Source organism: Melospiza georgiana, chromosome 4, assembly GCF_028018845.1.
Source record: "Melospiza georgiana isolate bMelGeo1 chromosome 4, bMelGeo1.pri, whole genome shotgun sequence".
NCBI lineage: Eukaryota > Metazoa > Chordata > Aves > Passeriformes > Passerellidae > Melospiza > Melospiza georgiana.
Window position 1 is genome coordinate 51,409,930 of NC_080433.1, and position 27,301 is coordinate 51,437,230.

Sequence of the window (27,301 nt, forward strand, 5' to 3'; positions counted from 1 at the left end):
CTTAAATTAATTTTATGCATTTTATCCATGCTGATTGGAGGTGCCTTTGGGAAAACTTGCAGTCAGGAAAAGCAGAATGTGAATTTGCCCTGGGCTAGGTAGGACACTCCCCATATTTACATGCTTCTTTTGAATTACAAAGCTTTCAGCTGCTGCTGTCACAAGGTCCTGGAAAATACATCTTCTCCTGAGATACCTATGCTACCAGTTTCCAACACAGCTTATGCAGCAAAATAAAGGAGCCTCTCCATTATCCTTTGGATATCTTGAAGTTATGTCATTGAATCACAGAATCATTTAGGTTGCAAAAAGAGCTATAAGATCATTGAGTTCAACCATTAACCCAGCACTGACCACTTCACCACCAAACCACACTCCTAAGCACCATATCTGCATGTCTTTTAGATACCTCCAGGGTTGGTTGACTTAACCACTTTCCTAGGCATCCTGTTACAATGCTCAACAACCCTTTCACTGAAAAACCTTTTTCTAATATCCAATCTAAACCTCCCCTGGCACAACTTCAGGCCAATCTTTCTTGCCCTATTGCTTGTTACTTGGAAGAAGAGACTGACCCACACCTTGCTACAGCCTCCTTTCAGGCAGCTGGAGAGAGTGATAAGGTCTCCTCTGAGCTCCTTCTCTCCTGGATAAACAACCCCAGCTCTCTCAGCCACTTCTTGGAAGAACTGAGTTTCAGCTTCTTCACCAGCTGTGTTGCCCTTCTCTGGATACGCTCCATACCTCAATGTCCTTTTTGTAGTGTGGGGCCCAGAACTGGACACAGCACTTGAGGTGTGGCCTCACCAGTGCCAAGCACAGAGGGACAATCACTGCTCTGGCCCTACCCGTTACACTCTTGCTGATACTGGCCAGGATGCCACTGGCCTTGTTGGCCACCTGGGCACGCTGCTGATGTCCAACAGCATCCCCAGGACCTTTTCTGCCAGTCAGCTTCCCAGCTACTCTTCCTCCAAGCGTGTAGCGCTGCATGTGCTAGTCATGACCCTAAAGCAAGACCCAGCACTTTGTGCCTTGTTCAGCTTCATACAACTTTGGCCCATCAATGCAACCTATCAGGATCCCTTTGCAGAGCCTTCTTGCCCTCCACCAGACCAACCCTCCCACCCAATTCTGTGGAGGTGCCATCTGGAATATGACTGAGGGTGCACTCAATTTCCTTGTACAGATCATTGATAAAGCCATTAAACAGGCCTGGCCCTAGTACTGAGCCCTGGACACCCCACCAGTGACTAGCCACCAGTTGGCCTCCATTAAACATCCCTCTCTGGGCCCAGCCATCCAGCCAATATTTTACCTCACAAACAGTGCACCTGTGCAAGCCACAGGCAGCTCAGCACCTTTGGGTGGATCCCATACAGCCCCAGAGACTTGTGTCTGTCTAAGTGGTGTAGCAGGTCACTGACCACTTCCCCTTGGATCCTCTGGGCTTCATTGCCCCTGTCTCCCAGGTCAGGGGGCTGGGCTCTCAGAGAACAACTGAGGCAAAAGACTGAGGCAAAAAAGGCATTGAGTACCTCAGCCTTTTCCTCATTCTCTGTTCCTGTGTTTCCCGTCCCATTCAACGAAGGATGGAGAGCCTCCAGGGCCCTTCCTTCATTTGTCACAAAGGTATTTATTGAAACAGTTTTATTGTCTTTTATGGAGTAGCCAGGTTAAGTTCTAGCTGTGTTTTGATCCTTCCAATTTCCTCCCTGAAAAAGCTCATGCCCTTGTAGTCCTGCTGAGCTGCCTGGCCATTCTTCCAAAGGTCATCATTTCCCTTTCTTTTCCTGAGTTCCAGACAAAGCTCTCCATTCAGCCATCCCAGTCTTTTGGCACATGGGGACAGCCTGCTCCAGTGTCTTTAAAAGTCCCTTCTTGAGGAACATCCAGCTTTCCTGGAGTACTTTGCCCTTCAGGACTGCCTCCCATGGGACTCTACCAATGAAGCTTCTAAAAAGGACAAAGCCTGCCAAGGCTTTGGGAGTCCAAGACAGCATTCTGCTGAGTTTTCTCCTTAGTTTTCCAAGAATAGAAAACTCTATCATCTAATGGCTGCTGTGCTCAAGACTGCTGCTGACCACTGTATCACCTACAGTCCTCCTCTGTTCACAAACAGCAGGTCCAGCAGGGCAGCTCCCCAGCTGGCACACTCACCAGCTGTGTGGGGAAGTTACCTTCCACACAGTCCAGAAACCTCCTTGACTCTTTCCTCTAAGCTGTTTTGCATTTCCAGCACACATCTGATAAGCTGAAGTCCACCATGAAGACAAAGGCCAGAAATGGGGATTTACTGGAGTGCAGACCTAAATGTCAGCTGTTCAAACCTTAAAAAAAAAAAAAAAAAAAAAAAAAAAAGAAGAGCTTGCAGAAAAATCAGATGCATGTAAATTTGGCAAAAAAATGTAGATGCTGCTAATATGCAAGCTTGCCATTAAGCATCAGGAAATTTCCATCAAGGATGGAAATGCCATCTGAGAAAGGGCAGAGCTGATGTAGAAGAAGAATTGTTAGGGAGACTTTGATATAGTTGCACAGATCTTGTGCTTGATATGTTACATAAATGGTCTGCCCTGTCAGTAAGACTGTCCTCTGAGTAGGGAAGGCTTAACTGATTAATGAGAATTTCATGTATGTTTCATGTACCCCATTTTTTGAGTTTTGCAGCCTGAGAAGTACATCTTCATGTTTTCCTAACACCTGATACAAGCCAAGATAGCCAGTGAAGGCAAACTTTCTTTTCCTTTAGTCTCATTAAGGTAAATTAGTAAATTGACAAAATCCAAATGCAGAGCAAGTACTTTCCAAGTTTGAATAATCAAATGAAAAGAAGAGCTACTCATCATGTGAATGTCATCTCTACTTTCTGAATATATCTGGATAATACACAACCAAAAACTTATCACAACCATGACTAGGGATCCATTTGTCATGCAATTCCAGGCTGCATTCACCAGAAAGTATCTGGATTTTAGGGATGCCACTTGTTTTACTCTCAAATCATTCCATACTCCAGATCTGAACAAGGAATTTATATTTTCTTGTGCTGTGCTCTCCAGCGTTTGACAGGTAGCAATTCTTGGGCCTGACTATACTCAATTAATTATCACTTGCCCAGAGAATAGACAGAATTTGGTAGCTACTGCTCAGCAGAGCTGCAGATGTGTGTCCCAGAGACCAAGTGCTCAGAGGCTGCCCTGGTTAATGAGTTCATTTTGCTATTCTGCTCTACCACCCTTGCTTAACATCACACAACCAGTTTGAGATCTCCACTGGGAACCTCTTGAAAAATAGTATTTCCTGTCTTACTTAAAACCTGAGTCCTGTGATTTGGTGGGTTTATAGTACAGCTATGACAGCAGAGTCAGATCATGGGTGAGATGCCACTGATAGATGGAAATCAGAGAGAAGAAAGACACTGCTTAAACACACATTGCAAGGCATGGGTTAAACCCTGGAACTGGAGATGCAACCTGACATGAATTTTTAACTCATCATGTGGTTGATCACTCTCTCCCATGCAGTCAAATGCTACACATGTTGATGAACCTTTGGGTTTCTTCCAACTCAGAAGTGTGTTGTGTCATATTTCTCTGTGTAGTGCTATATTTCTGTGTGTTGTGCTTGTATTTCATAGAAACATGAAACTTGCTAATCATACTTTACCAAACTACACAGCTGAGATGAACACATTAGTAGCCACTCTGTCTTCAAAAGAAGCCTTGGGGGAAACCAAAACTCAAGTCTGTCTTTGAAGGCTACAGTCTCTGACATCCATCATTTCCCTGGTGAATACCTTTTATTCATACAGCACAGCTGGATGGACTAACATCACATCCCAAGTGTTGAATTATGGTTTTCAGTGTCTCGGGCCCTTGGGAATTCTCTGAGAATTTAATCAGTGAAAATAAAGACAAAATAAATCCTTAAGTGTGAATAAATTTATGAGGGGTAATTGGAAAGGCAGCTACTTGCAATGCTCAGAAGCCAGTGCCCTCCTGACTTGTTTCTTTCCCTTAGAAACATAATTTCTGCACCTTCGACTACAACAATGCTCAGTAGCTTCAGATGTAGCCTGGGATACAACAGCCTGGCTTCTGTCCATTCTACAACAAGGAGCAAGAGTCTCAAAATGCTCATTAGTAAAATACTTGCATTAATATATTTTGATGAAGGCCTTCAGATTTGCCAATGCAAGCGCTCAAGCTGTGGAAATTGTTTCGGCTGAGAATACTTACGAGAATGTATCAGGGCAAAACTATCAGACTCATCTTGGACTTCTTCCTGCTCACAGCCACTGCTGTAAGACAAAAGGTCAAACTGCATGGGTCTCTGGCACGAAGCAGCCTTTTCAACTCTTAGGCTCTCATTCACCACATCTTAGTACCAATGGAATTAAGTGCCAAAACTCTAGCAGGGCGAATCTACCCTAAGATGTAAAGGAAAGATTCAGACATGTGAGCATCTAATTTATATTCCCCAAGGCATTACTTAGTCCCACAGCAGTTAAGGCATCCTTCCCGTTTCTCAACCAAGGGCACAGATGATTCCACTAGTCCAGCTGGCTTTAGCTTTGAACCACCCTGATGTCCGAGGGTTATGACTCTGCTGCCATACAAAAATAAGGGATGCACCTCCTCCAAAGGATTTTGCAGGGAATATCTTCAAGATTAGACTGGTGAACAGCTGCTTTGAAATAAAAGGATTTCTCTGCAAAACAGGAAGATGCTTTCAGGACTTTGGAACAGCATTCAATTTTAACTTTCTGCTTGCACGTTTGAACTGCAAAATGAGACATCTTTTTTATATTACGTGATTTGTAAGCAAATAAAGAAGAATGCATGCCAGGAAGTAGAAATGGACTAAGCTATTCCGGACAAAGAATGTTTATGCCCACACAAAGCTTCGTCCAACATCTCAAAAAAAACATGATTAACAGTACTGTGCTGATCTTAATCAGATTTATTAAGACAAATGCTGAAAATCCAGCGTGCATGTTGTGTGCGGGTAACTAAAGGAAAAAAAAAAAAGGCCAGATAAAAATGCCCAGAGGGAGTGAGCTAATGACTATCTTCCCATTACCTCATGGGATCATTAGGTCGACATGATCTCTCCGCGGCCAGCACCGGAGCCGCTTCCCCGCCGGGACGAAGGCCAGCGGCCTTTCCCTGCGCCGGCCGTCCCCGCACAGGTGCACCCTCAGCGGGAGGCGCGACCCGCCGCCATGTCGGGGCGGGCACGGCGGGACGGCCACCTCGGCTGCCGCCCTGCCCCCTCCCCGGGGGGCTGCCGGGCAAGGCGGCATTGTTGGCCGCGTCCATCACTCCTCGTCCCCGGCTGACATAATGAATGCGCTTGGACACACCTTCCAGCCCGGCGGAGAGGCGCCGCGTCTTCACGGACAGCCTCACCGAGCCGTCCGCTCCGCTCCCCGCAGCCCTCGGGGAGGCGCCCCGCCAGCCCGCCCGGCCCCATAGCCCGGCGCCCCGTCCCAGCCCAGTGAGGGGCCGCGGCGGCCGGGCCGGGCTGGGCAGGGCGAGGAGGGTACAAACTCTCGCTATGCTGCCCAGCGCCCTTTACTGGGACCTGGTGGGCTCCTCGGCTCTCCTCAACCTGCCGGCGGCGCCGGGCTTCGGCAACCTGGGCAAAAGTTTCCTCATCGAGAACTTGCTGCGGGCCGGGGCTCCGAGCCCTGCCCAGCTCCGTCCCCTCCCCGCCAACCCCGTGCCCCTCAAGCTGTGCCCCGCGGCGGAACAAATCAACCCCTCGGGCGGTCCCTTCCCGGCAAGATGGGCTTTCCAAGTGCTCAACCCCTCGGCGGCGGACGGCGGCCGCCCGCCAGCGCGGGCCGCGGCGGCGGAGAGAGGCGGCATCTTCCCGCCGGCAGCCACAGGTGAGCGCCGGCCCCTCCCGCGTCCTGCCGCCGGGAGACGGCACCGAGGGGCTCGCCGAGGGCTCGGCCCCGCGCTCCGCACGGCGGACACGGCGGCAGGAGAGGCGCGGCCGCTCCGAGGAGCCCGCAGGCGGCGGCGGGACGCCGGGCCCCGGTGGGGCCGTGCCGCCGGGGCGCGGCGGGGGCTGCGCCCGGGGCTCCGGCCGAGGGTCTCGCCGTGCCGCTGGCACCGGGACGCCGAGGAGCGGGTGGTGCGGGGCGCCGGGGGGTGGCTTCCGAGTGCGGGCGGGCGGCGCACCTGTGGGTGCAGAGAGCGCGGCAGAGCCCCGCGATGGCCGCGCCGGGTGCTGTTAAACGCCCCTAATCGCAGTTCTTTCAGGTCTTGACGTCCCGCAGACTCCAGAGGTGGTAGAAGCTTCGCCGCCAACAGGCGCTCCGGGAAAGTCTGAAATTCCAAGTTTTGGGAGGAAGGAGAGCAGTCCCGTCTCCTAAGTAGCGATAGCTCGGGAGGCAGCTGCTCGTTTCTCTACACGCCCTGCTTTGCGGGACAGCAAGGCGTGGAGGACCCGGCTCCTCCTGCCAAAAGGAGGATTAAGCCGCGTAGAACAGGCAGTTTTCTGGAAGTTTTGACAAAACCGGGGACGGGGGGAAAATAAAAAAGTTTTAGAGAGGTGTAAAGGTGCGTTATCAGCCCGGTGTCACACTGAGAGCCAGCGCCCTGCTGGGCTGTGGGGAACAGCTCGCGGCCGCCGGGGGCCCGCAGGAATCCGTGCCATAGGATTGGAAACAAACAGGTTTCCAAAACCCAATCGGTTTCTTGAATGTGCCGATTTTCGTATAGATACATTTTGTCTGGGCACGAGCAACATACTTTAAGAAATGTATACTTCTGTTAGTCATGGAACTGATTGTTGTAAATTCATTAAATTTGGTATTAGACTCGCTATCTATATAGTATTTTGCTTTTCTGTTAGAATGCATAAATTATTCCAATATTATGCGGTATTTTAAGAATTTTTATTTACAGTAGTACAGTTTTAAATGCGTTTAAAATGAAAATCAGACAAGCAGAACTGTATTTATTTGAGATGTGAAACCAAAAGGCTTGTTTTAAAAACAGAAGAAATTGTTTTCTTTTCAAACATACTTTTATTTCAATTAGATTCTGCAAACTGTTCTTCAAATTCCAAAGTAGTATTTAATCCTTTAGCCTTATGTACTTTAAAGGCAGGAAAGAGTCAAAGTGTACATTAAGGTTTCTGAATACTCCTGACCTCTCAGGTAAGTGGCACCTTAAGCATATCAGTTACTTAAACGTGTTTAACTAACTATAGGCTAGGCCAGGGAACAGGGACAAGTATCATCTTCCTGCAATTCGATGAATATTATCCCTGCCTGCCCTTAGCCTGAAAAAAAGTTCTGGAGAAAATGCTGTATTTATTTGTGGAAAGAGAGAAGATAGCAGATGCCCCAGCACTCTTACTTGCTAGAGTAAAGGTATTTTGTTGGGTTTTATTTATTGTTGTTGTTAGTTTTTTTGACTGGGTTTTTGTTTGTTTTAAAAAACTGTGGGTAATTTGCTGCAGAAGTTCCTGAATGCCAAATTTTGCAAATGTTTGTTTCCAGGATTATTTCTTCTTTTGATTGACCCATAGCAGTAGTTGTGATTTTAGTATGTTAGGTCTGCCTAGCGATTTGGAGTCCAGTCCTATGCTTCTTCTGATTCCACAGCTCCCACAGGTCTTGGCAAAAGCACCAGGCTGTTAGATTTGAGCAGGGAGAAATACTGGTATTTCCTCATTCATCGTGCACCCAGAAGAAAATTCTCCTGTGACTGTACACTTGTGACAGTGACTTTTATATTCTAACAGGGATCTGTTGATTCTGATCTCACTTGTACATCTTAAAGTGATGAGGACACTTAGTTGTCTCAACATTCATAAATTTGAGTTAGATTGGAACTGTCTTGCTGAGCCAGTTTGTGGTTTCTAAGGAGTCTCTTGTCTCTAGTGTAGGCGTGTACTGAGGAAACTGTTCAGACCAGACACTGCATTTGTGAGTAGGGCTGGGGTGGTCAGGCTGTATGTAATGTTTCTTGTTTGTACAGTGAGAGGGCAAAGGAGCATTTTGGCTGAACAAAAATTTTAGCCTTCAGGGACTAATGAAGATATTTTGACTAAGAATTTGTGCTAGGTAGGGTTTTTTAATTTACTGATTTTTTTTTTTTCAAGAATAAGCTCATATTTGGAACCCCAAAATCACATGGCATTTTGGAAAATCTTTCTCGAAGTCTTTAAAAAGATGATTGAAAATGATAATGCAAGCTTTTTTTTTTTTTTCAAAAAAATCTTTCTGAACTAACAAGTGCTTTATAGATCATGCAGGGACTAAAAGTTCCCTAATAAACTACCTTCGCATAAGCCAAGTTTTCTTTTCTTTTTTAATTAAAAAAAAATAAAAGAAATTGAAAAAGTACCAGACTTTTAGAAACAGTAGAAACAGTATATTACTTGTGTTGTCCCAAATTCTGGTGAGGTCACCAGAAGTTCTCAAAAAGAAGGAAGTATAAAATCACACCAGAGACTTAACTGAATAAGCTGAACCTTTTAATATATATCCATAGTACCTACAAAGGGAAGACTTGAATAAACCACTCCATTTTAGGGTACCTTTTAACATAAAAGTGCTAACAAATGTAGATCCTATATTCTTTCTGTAAATTGGAAAATGCTTATCCATGGTGGCAAAAGAGACCAGGTTGGCATTCTTGAGCTGGGCTATCTCATCATGGTAATTTCTCCTTTTGTAACTCCTCAGCAACTGAGTTGTATCAGCAAGTTTCCTTCCCATAATTTACAGGTTTCAAAGTATTAGTTGGACTATTTCAAGTGCTTATCTGCATGTGTATTTTACATACATCTCCTACAAAATTATTGTGAATAAAAAAGTGAACAAGAACTCAGGAAGAATCACACCCTAAATATTACATCATCTAATGAGCATAGTAGAAATAAATATATTTGCTGTCTGTGAAAGTTTAAATAATCACTTTCCATCACTATATACATTTAAAAAAATTAAATGTAGTCATTGTAGGTGTTGGAAATTAGTTTGGTTTAATTTAAGAAGAACATGAGCAAAGAGCATGTTACATAAAACTTGGGAAAGAAAAGCAGAAGGAGCATTACTGCTGTATGGTAAACTCATGAGCCTTCTGCAGTGGTATACCAATTTATACTGGCTTGGAATTCCCACAGGCTTTCTTGCACTTCTTCTGAAGCCCCTTTGCTCTGTGCTGTCCTCAATTTCCTCTTGTTAATCTGAGTTTCAGTCCCTTGACTCCCAGCCTATTGTTATATTCTGGATAAATTAGAAGACTTGACAGTTTTCTTCAGTGTTTTCTGACACATAAAAATCAGATGTGAGGATGCTGAGATGCTGTGTCTTGTAGCACAGGTGCTGTAAAGAGGTCCACTTCAAATATTTCCTCATGACTTAGTTTCCAGATGTATTGGCTGGCACTAGAGCTGAGTGACCTCCTTGGGAAATGTAAAGTTACTCTGCTACCTGAAATAATTTTTCTAAATATCTCTGCTCTTCTTAAGTCATTTGTCCAGGAGGAGGTTGACAGGAAGTGCTGTACAGTGTGAATATGGTCATGTGGCAAGAATGTGGCTTTCTGCTTTAATTTTGGCATTTTTGTAGATGAACAGAGAAAGGAAATTGAAAACTGCAGCAAAACAAACAGTGAGATAATTCCGTTGTAAAACCTGCTGAGAAATTTATCTTAGGGGATTTTTGCCTAAAGCATCAGAATACAAGAGAGCAGAATGAAGGACAGCAAGCATAACAAAAAAGAAAACAGAAGAACCATATAGTAAATATAAATTGGACTTAGAGTAAGCATCCATAGATGTACTTTATACATATCCAGATACATTTGTGCTATCAATGTGTCTTTTCTTTCTGTAACATTTGGGTACTTTGCATTTTGATGCAGTTATCATCACATTGAGCCAGTGAGATAGGAGAGATTTCTATTGCGTAGAGGAGAAGCTGGAGCAAAACCAAATGAGGTGACTCACCTGAGATAATACAGATAACTGGTAGCATTGCAAGGAAATTAAACCAAGTCTTCTGCAGGCTAAGCCTCTGGAAAATTATGTCGATTTTTGTCTTCTCAGGTGATGCCACCAATTCTATCCTGAATCAAACATATCTTATTTCCCATATTTAATAAAGTGTCCTGTGTTTCTTTATGACAACTAGGAGACAAATTACTGAAATTTAAGTGATATTTTTTCTTTAATTTTGGACCTCTTCTTAGTGAATTAATGCTTATTAATTATTGATTCCAAGCCAACTGGCAGCCAGGGTGTGTCCTCAAACGACATGTAACACTAGCTTTCAGTAAAATAAAAGACAGGAAAAAGCCCAATGTTTTGTCTTGACTCATCTAACTCGGGCAACAAGTTGACTGACAAGTCTTAGGATTTTCTTGTTTAGTTGGTGTTTTCTGGAGATAGAAAGCTTCTTTAAGGTGGGGAGATCTATTTGGCATCCTTTCTTATTCCCTGATTGCCAGGAGCACTGAGACACTGTAATTGTTTTGAAAGTTTGTCTTTGGAAGCAAAGAAGTTTTTGTAAGTATTAGAAATCACAGACTAGCACGTTTCCTGTTTCCAGTTAACTTTGTGAGCCATTTAATAGAATTGGTCTGGAATGCCCAGCATATTTTAAGAGTGGCTGCAAAATGGCTTTTAAAGGACAAACTGTTGTCCTCATTGTGAGGTTGCCAGAGCTAGCCTAGTGCCAGCTACTCTGCGACGCAGCCGCTAGTGTGGCAGGCTGTGCTGGGTGAGGAGTACGAGCCTTGGCTGGACACCGCTCCTTCCTTTGGCTGCTCTCGCCCTGCTGGCTCTCAGAAGGAAGAGGGTCCCGAGTTGGGTCCTTGGCAAGACTTAGATACTACCAGAAGATCTCAGAGCTGCACTAGGAAGACAAGTGGTGGAGTTTGTACAAAAGAAATTGACTGAGTTGAAACCATGGAATCAGTCATGCCTACAGTAACTGAATTAACTTCTGTGAAATGTATTTTGTACACCAGAAAGAGCTGGTCTTCTGAAATCCTGTAGTATATTGCTCATGATTTTAGAAAACACATGGCTGTGCTAAGGATTAATCTCATCAGGCAAACTTAAGTGCAGATTTCAGGTTTTATTATACTGTGTCTTTATTATTTTCTGTTAAGAAATCCTCCTAAATTTTGCAAGGCAAAAATTCTCTGCTTCCCTTGCTCTCTGAAGGTGTTCTGCATTCTTTTATAAAACAGCTCTGCAAAATAATTGATGTTTTACATGGTAGTTTTGTGGTCAGTCATGACCCCACAGCAGAAAGGGGAGTTTGTTTTTTTTTTTTTTCCAATTGAAAACAACTGCAGGTATGTAAAGCAGTAAGAGGCTGCTTCAAATGTCTTTTATGTAGACTCTGATATTTATAAAATTATACATCCAAATATTTTCAGTAACCTGGACTGTGTTTCTTTGAGGTGAGTTGTCGCTTTGGAGAAGTGGCCTTTGCTTTGTACTGAAAAGCTTATGAAATTTTTTCATGGGAGGCTGCTTTTGTCTGCAGTTGTAGCACATAATTCTCTTGAGGTATTCTGAATGTGTGGTGAGAATGTTACCTCCTTGTGACTATGTGAATATCTCAAGTTTCAACTTGAAAAAGTATTTCCTTGTACAAATGTAAAAATACTAAACCCCTTATGTTAAAAAAAAAAAAAAAAAAAAAAAGAAGAAAGAATTTGCCATGTGTTATTTTTTATTCTAACACTGTTTGTATTATCTTGGGACTTTTGTCTGTTTGGGGCTAGCAATACTGCAACAAGTAAAGACTGCTCCAGGTAAAAAAAGTTGGCTAATCAGTGCATACCACAGGAGTAAATGGTGCATTTTGGCCTCTTGTACAATTTTGAATTAGTGCTGCAACAATGAAAAACCAGTGAAATATTGACTTGCAGCAGCTGACCTTAATTTTGCTATGCTTGTTGAGGAAATAATTTCTAAACAAATTGTAATATGTTGAAAATCAAAGACAATAACTAATGACTTTCTAGCTGAATTTTTTATATTTTTTAGTCTTTATGGCTGTACAGATGATAGTATTCTTTTGATGTTACCTATGAGGGACAAGAAGAATGTCATGGCAATTCAGCTGTTTAATAAAAAGTAGGTGTCTTGTCTAAGCTGTAGTCAATAGAGAGAGATGCCTCCAGAGACACCTTCTGTGTCTGTTTTAAGGTGATGAATTGTTATGTAGAGCTTCTCATAACAGAGAGCTTCACTTCTCATTGTCTGAACAGGAGGCCCAGACAAGGAACTTGGGCAAGACACTGAACTTTTAGACAGAGAACTGACAGTGATGCCTGTTTTGACAAGAACTGGTAGTCATAAAGTGCTGAGGCACACTAGTACATGGGCATCCTGAGGAAGGACAAAGCCAGAAAAGAATTGTAAATCCACAGGTAGATTCCCATCTTCTCAATAGCGAGGCTGTGTAGGAGGCATGGAGAGGGTAAAAGCCACTTTTACTCCTGACATCAGGGTACCCATGGAGTCTTTGGCAAACATTGAGGAGTTTGGTTGTTGCTTTGGGTTGTACAGGTGAGATCTGACCATGTATTGTCACCAGCCTCAGGCTGGCATATTTCCTCAGGTGGTGAAAATACTGTACAACAAATTACAACATAATAGTTAGGCATGTGAATGATGCCTCTGAAAACTGACAGTGATTAGTGTGGTTTCAGATAATCTGCACTGTGATGCTCTTGACCATTACATTGCTGTAGATGCAAGTGATGATTATGCTGTTAGCACATTTCAAGCCCATTTTGGGGGCTGCTCTGCCAATTTTTGAAAGCCCCACCATGACCCAGCATAAAAATATAAGCCCACTCCTTGCATCCATGTTTTGTGTAGAAATTAAAAATGTATATATTTCAAACTTTAAAACTCTTTCTCTGAATGTTTGGCAGTTTTTAAAAACTGATCTGTGCATGCTACTCTGCTTTACCCGTTTGGCTTGACTTCCTTTGAACATTCATGTGGTTGTGTTTTACAGGAATAAATAGAAAGCAAATGGACTCTTTGGGAGTGCAGGAAAGCCAGTTCTGCGTGGTTCTTCACCACAGGCTCTTGCAGGAAGTTTTTCCACTTCCATGTGATGGCAGTTGCTTTTGGGTGGGATATGGCAGTGGCTGCTGCTTTGTTCTTGCAGTTGGAGGCTCCTCTTCAGCTGATTGAAATGCTTTGGGGCTGCACAACTGCTTCTGGAACGTTGCACTGTAAAGACAGTAACTGCTAGGGAAAGAGCAGTGACTCATCATGAGGTCCAGGGCTTGTGGTTTGGGAGCAGAAATGCAGCTCAGCTGGATCACTAAGCTGGCAGAGCTACTGCTGGACTGCTTTCAGGGAACTCTTCATGACATGACACTTCCCTGCAGCTTTGCAAAAGCCTGCTTTAAATATTGCCAAGAATGGATGTAAGTAGGAAATTCCAGTTGTGCCCATAACCATCCAAAGTTCTCAGATGATATATAATAGCTTTACTGATAATATATTTAAGTTTCCTGCAAGGGCTGGATCCTAGGCATCATGGTGGAAAGCAGTTCATGTGGACTTAGCATGTTTGGAGAATTGAAGTGTTCACGCAGCTTGAGGTTTCTCAGCTTCTGTTGTTAGTTTTGTTAGCTGGCTCTAGGCAGTTTTCTGAATAATCTTTTTGGAGGTGTTCCAGCTCTCTTCACAGGCTGATACCACATTTTTATCAGTTATCTTTAAAACCCCCCACAGACTAGCAGCATGTGCAGTGAAGGAGCCTGTATGGATAATACCAGAAGTTTACCATCAGTTTCACTGTCCCTTAATAGCCATTTTTCCTTCACCCCTTCCCACTTTCCTGATGGCTGTTAGCCTACACTCTTTGCTGAGTTATTTCACAACAGTAGAATTAGAAAGAGTAAACAGTTTTCTTAATATTAAGCCATTTTCAAAGTTGCATAACTGAGCTGGACTGTATTTAGGAGCCTTACTCTCAAAATGATGGATAGTTGGAAGGAAAACTTCTGATCCCATTGTCAGTATGACTTTTCTAATGGAAAGGCTTTTGAATTTATAATATTTTCAGACCAGACAGTGTCTTTTAAGATATTAGTATCTGAAATGCTTTCTGAGTTTTAGCACTAGATAAGCTTGAGGTCCATTTACATGTTTAGTATTATTTTATTTTCTGTAAAATTATTTCTGTTCACTGCAATAAATGTAGTGAACACTATTACTAGAATTTGTATACAGCACCAGTGTCAAAAGTATTTGTTTTATGAAATACCCCCATAACCTAGGTATTTAATACTTTTGTATATATGATCCAATACATTTTCTTTTAAGGCATATAGTACAGTTTTTGGAGTGCCAAAAGGCACTTACACTTTGATACTTTTCATGCATGTGTGAAGCTAAACCTGTAAAGACTGAGTCTTGTGAAACAATTCCACACAGTCTTGGTTTTATAAAATGAAGATATAAAGCAGAAAAAGGCTTAAGTGTCCTGAATACAAATTATTAGGATTTTGCCCCTGCTTTAAGTTCCTGTATATCTCTGGGAGCCACAGCTGCCTTTTGCTTACTGTGTACCTCATTCTGGCCAAAAATTGGCATAATTCTGACATCTCAGCAATTTTCAGCCTTATGTGAACAGCAAAGAACATTTGCTTTAGGTCTCTTGATCAACAGATATTGATAGAGTTGCTGTGATGTATGTGAAAAGAAAATAATGGGTAGTGCTTCCTCTATATTGTTCTCAAAACTGTATTATGCCATTTCTTCAGGTACAATTTCAGCATAATTCTAGGCAATTTTAATTCTGTTAATGGAGTTTCTTACAGGTAATGGAAGCCATTTAATGTGATGAACTGTGGTTTTTTTATTGAAGATAAAAAATATAAGTGCATATATTTATATATACTTGTATAAAATATAAGGATATGTTGAAGCATTAACATTTTTCTGCATGTAGAACTCCCAAGACAGGGTTGAGTATCCCTGTATTATGTCACATTGTTTTTACTGATGTAACTCTGAAGAACTGCTGCACATTGGTTTGAGTGCAACAGCTTCAGTAGATGAAGGGGTGTAGTTTCATGTATGTAAGGTAGAATTCACCTGTGCATCAGTATAGCTGCAGCACATTAAAAAAGGTTACAAACTGGACATACGTGTTGGCTATAGGCATAGAGAGACATCATGGCATTGTTTTTTACTCAGGATCTAGACTAAATATTGAGAATTGAGCTCAGGAACCTCTTTGTTCAAAGTAGGATTTGAGGATTTCACCTGCATCTTACTTCTTAAGCAAATGTTCTGCTTCATAGAGATACATGCCCTGCAGGCAAAAAAAGCAGCAGTTGGTTGAAAGAATTAAGTAAAATACCCAGGTAAGCCAGACTCCTGATTTCCATCAACTTGAGCAGAATTAGGATCAAGATCTCTTCTGTTTGCATCATGGTACTGTGCTACTGTATTAAATCATTGTCAGCAACTTCCATGGAAATATATTGCTTGTTTGGAGTTTACTTAAGCAAAGAATTTGCTTAAGTTTTTGCTGTGATCCATCTTCAGACCTTTATGCTTGCAGCTTACTTGTTGAGAGATGTAGTGAGTGGAGGAAACTGTCCTTTCCTATTCCTGTCATTACTTGCAGGAACATGCTCTCTATCTGAGTCAGTAGCTTGTTCAATTCTGATTTATCCAGGTGTCTTCTGCTTTTCTCACATGCCATTATTAACCCCACATTATAAAAACAGAGCAAGGAACTGGACAGAGTTAAGAAACTACAAGAGGGAATATCAAGGACAGGATAACATGTCTGACAAAAATTGTGTGGCATGAATAAGGTGCTGGAGCAATGATTGGAGGGAATAGGACATTATGGCAGCCAAGGAATATCCAAGGCATTTAAGAAGAAAGCAAAGGAATGGAGTGTGCCGTCTTCTGTATTCTAAGTTGTATTTTCAGAGGTGGAGAGTTTTACTTGGCTGTAAGGGAAATGTGATAAAAGCACAAGGAATGAGTCTACCAAGGAAGGGAGGAAAAGCTCCTTCACCTGAGAGTCTGGGAATTTCAGAGGATAAAATATACTGTCAATGACGAGCTCTAATGTCCAGGAGGTTGGCCGATATTCATCTTCCACAGCTCCTGTGCTTTTTGTGTCACTCAGATTCTTTCCAGCTTACACACTTCACCAGTTGCACTGAAACCCTTTGGATACATGGGATAGGTAGGATTTGGCTGCACGTTCTTGATGATTTTAAGTTTCTAAGGACGTGTTCCACATTTGGTGGTCTTGTGTGGAAAAGAACCTTTAGAATGCTAATGCCTGGTGTAAATCATTCTTTTTTGTAAATGTTTTGCAAGTATATGCCTCAAAACCGGGCAATTAATTTGTATGTCATTAGAAACAGCAAAATTTCAATAGAAAGCTGTACTACTAAAATGCTTATCAGCCAGCAATTGCAAGTTAATACTTTAAAAAATGTTTAGAGTTAGACTTCTATAGCAATAATTTTTTTACTCTGGGATAGCAGCAAATTTAAGGGTCAGGAAACTTATTTTGAGGTCCTAATACATACTTGGAAAATTAATTTTGAATTATCTTTATTTTTAATTGCACTTGAAAAACTTTTAAAACCTAGCACCATGGCTTAGCTACATTTATCTATTTATCTTTCTTTTTGATTGTTGATTTCTTTTATTTTTTTTGTACCCAAGTCTGCAGTTACTTTTTTTTATTTTAATTTTTTTTTTCTGGAGATTTGGGCAACTACAGTACAGGCTCTAGAGCCTGTATTTTGTGCCGAAACCAATGTGTCACATCTAGTGACATTGATGTTTTGATGCTGATCACATTTTACAAGTGTTCAGTTCTAGCAATGATGTATCTTTTTCAAAACAAAAAAATATCCCAGGTTTCATAGTTGACTAGAACAAGCAGAAATTGGTAGGTAATTAAGATTAATGGAAAATCCCATGAGCCTTATAGAAAAAATTAAGGGATAAATAGATAATTAAGAGCTTTCCATGATTTGGAAGTTCTTTTTAGATATGAGAGACTGCAGTTAAAAAAAAATCTGTAAAAAATTTACCAAATATTACCTAATACTGTGAGTTGACTTTGCAGATTTTTTTTGTTGTATCAAGCAGAGCCTTCAGCAAGTGGTTTATTTAAATTTAGAGCACTTGCCCAGCAAGACTAAGTTGACAGTCAGAGAAACAGAATCAGGCCTTGTAGTACGTGCCTGTAGAGCTCAGCTGTTTCATCTCATGGCATTTTATAAATTTTCTTCCTAAAGGTTTCTTGTTGAGGACATTATTGGTTTGAGTGCTGTTAACAGCATTGGAGTGCCAGCTGATTTTTTTTTTTAAGATGACATGCTTGCTAGAGTTATTTTACATAACTTTCAGATTCATTATACTCATTATTTCAACAACATATTATTGAAACAATATGTTCAATACCAATATTTAGAAAAACTCCCATAATTGCAGCAATTACAGAAGGAAATTTCTAGTCTGTAGAGCTTCATTCTTATAAATATAGGAAGAGTTTTGCATATTATAGCTAAGCTACGCATGTAAAATAACCTTGCTAAATTAAAGAGCAATTACTTGGTTTATCATTGTTTGCCTTAAAAATATCACCATGTTGAAAAAAGGAAAAAGAACTTGTGGGGCAGGACTTTACACACTGACTTTTTGGAGGACTGTTGTTATGAATATCACCTAAGCTCAATGGATAACCAATTAGATCTATGCTTTCTTTGCAGCTCTTTCCAAACACTTTTTTCTCCGAGCCCCACCATTCTACTCAGCGTGCTGCGGTGGGTCCTGTCAGCACCCTGCATCCCCCACTGCTTTTCCAAGTAAGTTTTTATGCTTCATCAGTAATGCTTGAGTTATTCTGTAAACCGAAGCAGCAGGATTTAATGTGTTCTGGAAAACTAATTGGTGATGCAATGGCAGCAGCTAATTCCTTAGTAAAATCACAGCAATCCTATTCAGAAGGTTTCCAAAGATTTATCAAACTTAAGTACACTGAGCAATTGTGAGAGGTTTCTAATGGCATTGAGACACCCAGACAGGGCTAACCTAGGAAAGTGCCTTGTTTTCAGTTTGCTGGAAACAATTCTTTAAAATCAGTAACTCTTTTAAAAATCAGTGTCAATAAACATTTGCAAATAAGAAAAGAGCTGGAGGATTGTAAAATGTGTGCTGCATTTTAATGTTTATTAGGGGTGTAGATTATGATTCAGGAAGCTTTAGCATTATTTAAATACAACAATCATTCTTTTTGTAGTAGTCAAATGTGTGCACATGTTTAATTTTGTTTCTCTTTTTAATTATAATGTAAAAAATTGAAGAAGTATGTTAAAGAGAGTTTTGACAAGTGTTCACTATCTATTCAGGATTAAGAATTCAGTTAATCCAAAACTAAATTTAACCTTGATTGGGAAGATGGCAAGCCAAAGTTGTAAGAATGGACAGTCATGATTTTGTGCTTATGGCTCAGGAATGAAAACAGAAGGGGCATTCCCTCTTTCTTCAAAACAGAAAGAAAAGCACAAATTTCTTGTCAAATCCAAATGAAAAGTAGAACTTATACGTGCTCTGGCATATACTTTTTTATGACAGTTGCATTCAAACCATTCCTGACTAAAGTGCATGCTTTTTATGAATGTTTCAGGAGGGCAGTTGCTAAGTTGAATGATTCTTGACAAGTGAGGCAGCAAATGCTGGCAGTTTAATGAGCTGCAAGTTTCTGAGCACCTCTTTAGGGGGCTGACACTTTCCCACAGAGCGTTTTACATGGCCTCGGCTCTCCCACAATGGCTGACAGCACCATGACCAATCACCACTTTCACTTTACTCATCCACACGCGACCTCACCACAATTTTTCACTGTGCAGATGAACTTTAGGAACCATTTCACATTGAAAAGGCCTGGGCAAGGGTCAGTTGCCCTTTTGTATGGCCATAAAGCAATACTCTATGTGCCAGTCTTTTCTCCTGTCTCACATTCCAAGAGATTTTCTGGACACCATTTAAAGCACTTGACTGAAAAATAAAGCAGTGAATGAAACTGACTTTTATAGACTCATTCTAGCTCATCTTCCCATATAACCCTGTCTACCTGAAAAGGGATTTAGTGGATGAGCTGAGTGTATACAGGGACTTGCTGAATACATAGGCCCATTATCAACTGTGGGGATTGTTTATTAACCAGGACTGATACACTACTATTTTGGAAGTGACCTATTAATTGTCCATTTAACTAGAATGTATTGAATTCTAATGAAAAAATGGAAACCATGACTAAAGCTTTTACTTGCTCCTTCAAGGTGGTCTCTGCCATGAAGGCAAATGAAGATTGTTCCACAGATTAAGGGGACATTTATCACTATATATTAGGATACAAAGGAAAGCCTTAACAAAAATCAAATCAGTAACATAGGAAATAGTTGGTCACATTTATGTGAGCAGAACACTGAACCTGCTGCATGTTCAGAGTGATGAACTGCAAACTGACATATTTAATTTTGCTGGAATTGTTGAAATGTATAAATGACTGCCTATCCTGCTGCACTGAAAAGGTCTATAATCCACAAACAGAAATTCGGTTTCTGTGTAACAGTTGGAGTGCATTTTAGAATATGGCTTATTTAAAAAAAAAATTCTCTAGGCTACTCACTTGGTGGTAGGTTTCAGATATTTTCTCCATAGACTGTTAATGCTTCTGATCATTCTGCTCATCATTAAATTTTGTTCAGTTAATCTTTTAAAATCCATCAAATATTGTGCCTTAGAGTGTAAAGATGCCTCACTATTAGTCTAATATAGGTGTTAAGCTGGACCCTACATACTGCCTGAACTGGAATTAATTGGTGCCTTGAGGCTCCAGCAGGAGGTTGTTTCCTTGCTGATTGACTGTTAACAACCAACCAGGCAAGACAAATTTTAAGGGGTCACATAATTTGGCGTCCTCTGTCCTTGGCTGACAACTCCATTGTGGAGCGGAGGCCGGGAGGCGAGGACCAGCCCTGTTACGCCTCTTCCCTTGCTGGTGTCTCTCATCCCACCGTGGGGAGGAGAGAAGGTACCAGTTCTGCTGCTGGCTCAGACTGTACCTTCCACTAAACCTGAGAATGCTGACAATTCAGCAGAAACTACTCAGAGGCTACCTGGAAAAAGGTACCTAAATTCACGAAGTTTGAGAAGAAAGAGAAAACATGCATGAGGAGGGAAGGGTCCCAGCTTGCTCCCAGTTTTGTAGGTGTGATTGGAGCATGCAGTGGGGGTTATGAACAGGCTCTGAAGTCCCCAGAGAAATATCAGCCTGGCTTGCCCTTCCATTGTGGTATTTTTACTTTTTTTCTGCAGATGGTTTATTGTGATTTGGATAAAGTCTGACTGTGTATTACAGTGTAATAAATATCAGGACATTAACCAGTAGGTTATGATTTTTGTATCTGGTCTTAGATATAATTTTGAAAATTGAAGTACATATGTATAAATTAAGGATTATTTATACTGTAACATTGCAAATCATAATAATTATTTTTTATGAGTGCCAGATAAAAACATCTTGATTTCTTGACGTAAAAAGTGCAAGAAAAAAATTGACAGAATGCCATGGGCTCTAAATCAGTAATGTTTCACAGGGGTAGTTTTATTTTAGGGAATCCTAAAATCTGACCCTAATCAATCAGAGTTGGAAGCAGGATGTAGGGGCAGTGTAAGTTACATCAATATCATGTGTTACTAGTAACACATGGCTACAAAAGTATTTAGTCAACTTTGCAAGACATACACATATACACTTCAGTTTCTCATCATTATATTACAATACCCTCAATATATGTGTGTTTGTTTTTCTGTGGGTGTTTAAAGATACATATACCCACATGTATGTATGTATAATATACTGGGGTTGAAATGTGGTGTAGCCCCAAGGACAGTTTGTGGAAGCTGCATCTGGATTTCATTAGTATTTTCAAGAGCACTATATCAATTGAAAAAATGTATGTAATTTCCCTCCCACCCCATTACAGCTGACTAGAATAGATAGACTTCTACACAAAAAAAAAAGTTTAGTATTTTAGAAAATCTGATTTTCAGGGAGGATTTGCTTTTGGCTTTGATATGAAAATGGTCATATCCTTTGTAGGAATTGAGCAGCAGCACACCTTTGCTGCTGCTGTAACTATAAGCTGGGAGGGCAGTCTAGGCCCCTGGACTTGAGAAGGTGGTGGGCAGCAGGAGGGCAGCTTGCATCTGAATTGCCACTCCTACAGCAAGATTGTAGGTGCCAGTGGCTGTACAGCCATGGCATGGGTTTCTGAGCCAAAGTGCAGCTGTTTCGTGGCCTGTTTGCATCTCCCTAAATATCACATGCCCTGCTTGATGATGGGCCCTATTCAACTGATCCCTGCTCCTGCTTCCTGAGTATTCGAGGAAGCTGGGTGCATATAAAGCCTCACCAAGGACTGCTGCTCATACACCATATCTTTCTAGGGGAGAGGGAGCATGGGAAAGCACTATGGCTTTAGGTTTTATTGGGTGTGAGGAACACGAGAGATTTATCTTGGGGTTTCTGTGCTCTTTGTGTAAACAGTTCTACTGCTTCACTGCAGCTCTGTCCCCCAGCTTTGAGGCTGTTTTCCAGGGTAGGGCTCCCTCTAGGCGTGCATTTAGGGGATGTGATTCGATACACTGAGAGCTGCCCTCCCAGGACTTGCTATGAGATGTCAAAGGATTAGAAACCAGGCTGAAAGAAGTAAGTCCAAGTAGTCTCCAAATCCTCTAATATAAAAATTGCTGTGGTTTCCAGAATAACTAAGTGAATGACCAGGGATTTTCTGAGAAATAGATCACTCTGAAACTCTTTCATTAGTTAAAAAAAATAGAGGAAAGCCTACTTTGTTTCTTTGAATCACTACTACAGACCACTTCTATCTCATTTTACATTCCACACAAGGAGTAAATAAACTCATAGGAAAACTTGTTGCAGCTTACTCAGTGGTGATGACAGGCAAAGAAAAGTGAAGTTTCCCCCTGACTATATTTGAATTTTGCAGTAGCATGGGCTCTGTCCTAATATTCCTCTATGAACTTATCTGATTTTCTTTGTACCATGTCAGGGGGAGACTCTTGACTACTGACAACACCTCTATATCCAAGTGAGGATTTAATCCTTACTGAACATGACTGAAGCATTACAACACACTTATAACACCAACAAATCAAAAGTGGGACAAGAGTCTGCAACCATTATAATGAACAGCACTTAATAGTTCTCTGATATATGCTAGATGTTTTGGAAAATTCTCATCTATTTCCAACAGGGGAGGAAAGTGTGCTGCCTCTTCTGACCCAGGAGTCTAACTCCAAATCCCGGAGAGGCATATTAAGAAGAGCTGTCTTTTCTGAAGACCAGAGGAAAGCTTTGGAGAAAATGTTCCAAAAGCAGAAGTATATTAGTAAAACAGACAGGAAGAAACTGGCCCTTAACCTGGGTCTAAAGGAGTCTCAGGTAAGAAATGTACTTTTGGGGAGAAATCTTTAAAATGGCTTTGAAGGAGGAAAGTTGAACAGTGGAGGGGCAGCTCTGAGCTCTTTTACCTGCAATGGCAGTTAAAACTAGGGAATACTTGAACAGTTTCCTGGTTTATTTTCTGTTTGTGTACATTCAAAACTTGATGGCGTCATTTTCATACAAAGAAACATGACCTCTGTGTTTCATTTCCAACTCCCTTTTTTTTTGCTGTCTGACAGAGCTCCCTTGGAAGCTTTGGGGTAGGGAACTATGCTCCATCCCTCTGCTCTAAAGGCAAAAACATGAGCGCATAGATCATTCCTTCATTCCACCCTTTGCACTCACAGATGAACAACTAGGGACAATGCAGTCAACAGCACTTCCTCTGGAACTGTTCTGCAGCAGACAGGCAACCATCCCTATGGAATGACACTTGACTGCACAAAGAAAGATATGTTTAGAGCTGAGAGATACCATAAGAAATAAAGCTTTGCAGGGTGACCTGCTAAAACACTCCCACTTTACTTGCCAGTTCCCTTTTCATGGGATTTTTTGCATGAGTCTGTGTTGGTCTGCTGCAGGATTTTAGAGTTTAGCTGAGGGTCCAATGCCTCCCGTTAGGTGTTGTGCCTGAACAGCTACATTAATAGTGGTGCTGAGCAGCAGTGGCACAACTGGGAATCTTTGGGCCCTCGCCTATCTGCAGATAAAAACATAGGAAAAATGCCTGGCTTCAGGAGCACAAAATCTGAAAGAAGCTGGGGGGAAAAGTTTGTGAGGGCATGTAGCAGCAGAAAATTAACATGGTAGTTGCTGACAGGTAGGATTCTGAAGGTGCTGGAGTAGATGCAGCCCTCAAGATTGCAGCTGATATACTGAGAGGTGACAGTACAATTTTGTTTCTTTGAATGCAGTAGGATTGAAAGTGCTTATGATACATGTGCAGAAGCTATCTTGGGGACAGAAAAGCCTGAGAGTGGTGATGAGAGCTCTTGTCATCTCTATCTTGGAGATTTTCAGAACTTGAAAAGGCTCTCCACAGTTCGATCTAACTTTGCAGTTGGCTCTAGTTTGCACAGGAGGTTGGATCTGGTGGTCTGTGCTGGTTCCTTGCAACCCGATGACTCTGACACTGTTGCAAGCACTGCAACAATAAACACAAAAGCGGAGTGTTGTGTTTCTCCGTGTGATGTACAGAACTGTAATCTCTGCAGTAAAACTATTGCAATCAAAATGTGCAATTGCACTCACCAGTGTGCTGCCTAAAGTATTTCCCAAAATGTAGTCAAATTCCTAGTATTACAGTTATTTCCTTGAGATTACTTTCTGTGGTCATGTTATTCAAGAGCTTGGGTGTGTAAAAAATAATGTAATGATACATAGATAACCACTACCACTACAAGAATATAGTTTTATGATAGTGACAGACCAGATGATACTCATTTTTTTTTTTATACACCCCATGAAAGGAAGAGAAGTTGCTGTGAAGGTTACTTCTTCAATTTTCTGATCAGTTGTGCTGGAGGAACAGTACCTGTCATCTAAGACAATGATTCTCATACCTTTGTCTTCATATCAAGTATCTGAATACTAGACCTAAATGCAAATGTTTAAGGGAAAAGAGAACCTAATCTGAATAATTTGATTGATCACCTTTACCTTTCTTCTCTTCATGTAAAACCAGTTCCTGGTTGTATTCTCCCCCAAGCTTTCCCTAGCATTTCATAAATGCCTTTGAATGCTTGTGTTAAGAATTGCAACTCGAAGTTTTTGAAAAGTTGATTTTATCTCAAAATTACATGGGTTCTAGGCAACTCCTGGAAAACTGTACTCAGGCAGACAAAATGTCTCTGAATCCTCAATCCTGTCTCCTGCGTCATAACACATTTTTCTGTATGGCCAAGCTGATTTTAGCTATGTTTGTGAAGGGGACAGTCATGCTTCTTACAGCCTCTGCTTAATAGAGGCCCTCACACTACTAGTCATATCACTTAGTTCTTAATGATGATACTAATTTTCTCGGGGAATTCTCTTCTGTCAAGAAGGATGTTGTTTGTAGGAAACTCTTCTATCCCTAGCTATTGAGCTGTCCATTTTCCTCTCTAAGCTAAGTAATCTGTTGTAGGTGGTGAAAGTCAAGGCGAATATTTGTTCCAGGTGTAGTAAATAGTGATGGGAAAATCCTAAGATAATGTCAGTCAGCTGGCTTCACTGGTTCTCTACTGAGATAACAAATAATGAAACTAAGAGGATGGAAAGGAATAAACCACTTGTTAGGGCAAAGTTGTTTAAAGCAAAGAATAATAATAAACTCTCGTTAATTTGCAAACAGGTGAAAATCTGGTTTCAGAATCGAAGGATGAAATGGCGAAACTCCAAAGAAAAAGAAGTGCTTTCTAACAGGTGCCTCCAAGAAGAAGGTCTTCAGGAGAACTACCTCTCACGATCCACCATGAATTTTACCTCTCCATGCCCATCTGTGTGGGAAATGTCAGAAGAGCAGGCAAGTCCAAGGTGGAGGGAGAATTCTCCAGGAAATTCTGAAAGACTGACTACTACACAACCACCTCCAAGAGCAAATTCATTGCAGAGCCCACTCTATTTGTATCCTGACCAAGACACTGCAAACAAGGCATCAAGTGTAAGAGAGTAGGGGCTGTTTGTAAATGGAGTGGGAGAGTTCAGGCTTCAAATGAGCAGTCTTTTAAGATTAACAATATTTGAACATTGTAAAGCTAACTAGTTTATGCTTCAAAAATATGCTAAAGTCTAACACCATTAAAATTACAAACAACTAATGACTAAAGAAGTATTCTTCAATATTCAGTTTTTTCTTGTGTCTTTTCCACTCTTATACTGACCTTAAAAGTAAAATAGGAACTGATGGTAAGTAAAATGAAGTGAAGAACATGAATCTGAATTTGTGCTCTGCTTTATACATCTGCATTGTATGTGATGCTAGTTAAAAATACCCTAATAGAGAATCACTTTTATCTCTCATTGTAGTCAGACCAATTAATTTCTTCTGTGCATGAGATAAAAAGAGCTCTTCTGTCAAGACAGTAAGTGGTTTTGGGTTCTTTTAGAAATTAATGAAATAACACAATAGATTCATATGGACAAATACTAGCATTTTGGTGTGTTTTCTCCATCTGTCTTCACCTATGTCAGTATTCAATTAGCTTTAAAGTGTCACAGGTGAACTGATAACCTCGGTAAAGTTATGCAATATTAAAAGGAAACCAACCTAAAATGTTCCATGTTTAAGTAACTCTGATGAGTGTGTGTACTGGAAAGTGCAGTTCTCTGGCTTCTGTCTTTCTGTCCATGCATGAATCTACTAGCATTCTTAAGTTTGAATTGCGGTGTCTTTTTTTTTTGGCTGTTGGTAGAATCTTTTGTATTTCAAAACTGCAATGACAGTGTGCAGAATTGTAGCCAAAAATGCACTAAACAACACACCCATAACTGGAAAAATTGCTACTACAGCCAGTTCAGAAAATTACTTATGGAGATGATGTACCAATAGTAGCATTATTTCTGGCTTATTGCTGTTTAAGCTGGTGCCGGTAAGGACGCATTAGAATATATCTGTATCAAAGACAGGACAGCATTCTGTATAAAACAAGTTGCCTTGAATATTATTAAAGCTACTTAAAATTATTTCCTTGCTTAATCCAATTTAAGGAGGTCATTCTATGAATTTAGGTGTATCTTTCTTTGTTTTATTTACAAATTTTTATAGCTAAAAAGGGGAGCATAGCATTCATTTTCTTTTTCATCCATTTATGGATGCCTTTGTTGAGAAGAGAGACTAAAGATATTTTATGTTACAGGCAAAACCTTATGGAGAACATTATAGGTTTTATAGGGACTATTTTCTTTCTGTCATTGATACATTTTATAGGCAAAAGATTATCATAATCTAGTCTGGCTTTTCTTATCATACATGCCTTGAATGTTTCTGATTATTCTGATTATACTTGCCTTGAGCTTCAGGTATTTTGAAGTGTATTGTACATCTTCCAAAATACCGTGCAATTGTTGTAGAGTAAGTTGTTATTTAATGTTTTACCTTTTGATAGATGATTTACTATTCCCCTTGTTACATTGTATTATCTGGGAGGTGAAGTTTGGATACATCTGCAGCTAAAAGACTTGAGATTGCAATGATGATCCTTGTATCATTTATGCACGATAAGGTGAGTTTTGTACCTTGCCTTGTGCATGTCCTGCTGTCTCAGTGGCCAAATATGCAGTCCTAGTTTTGCATTATGTGGCATTCCTTGCATGTGATTTCCTCTGCTTGATTTAAAGAAAAAAACTAATTACAGAAGAATTAAGAAGTTATCTCTTCCTGCACTTACAAATCTTCATTAGTGTAAGCTGCCTCAACACCTACCCTCAAAAAGCCCTTGAACACATGTTATATACTAGTCAGTAATGAGAGGAGTTTATTCCTCTCTTGCAATTGAAATCCCAAAACCAACTCAGATTGTGCAAGAAGAATTTGGTGGGTAGGAGAACAGACAGATTGTGTACACATGGGGATGAATTTGGTGTTGAAATCCTGCCCTGTTTGACCAGCTCCTGCCTGAACAACCAGCTAGGGTTAGTAGCCCAGATGGGTGTGAAATTGCATTGCAGTATTTCCAGAGTACCATCTAATGATCAGGTGATGGTATATATGTGTGCATCTATTCATCAGTGTTTCCCATTTTGGAGGAAATCTGTATGGTGGGGTGGTGGGGGGTTTTA

The 27,301-nt window shown here is 40.9% G+C and overlaps 1 protein-coding gene across 1 annotated transcript; it reads left to right on the forward strand.

Moving 5' to 3' along the window:
• The first annotated feature begins 5,416 nt into the window (after positions 1-5,416).
• Positions 5,417-26,224, forward strand: DBX2 (developing brain homeobox 2). Its single transcript, XM_058022884.1, has 4 exons — positions 5,417-5,896; positions 17,778-17,873; positions 22,353-22,540; positions 24,876-26,224. The coding sequence occupies exons 1-4, from the start codon at positions 5,563-5,565 to the stop codon at positions 25,194-25,196; spliced, it is 939 nt and encodes a 312-aa protein (XP_057878867.1). The 5' UTR covers positions 5,417-5,562; the 3' UTR covers positions 25,197-26,224.
• Positions 26,225-27,301: the final 1,077 nt, after the last annotated feature.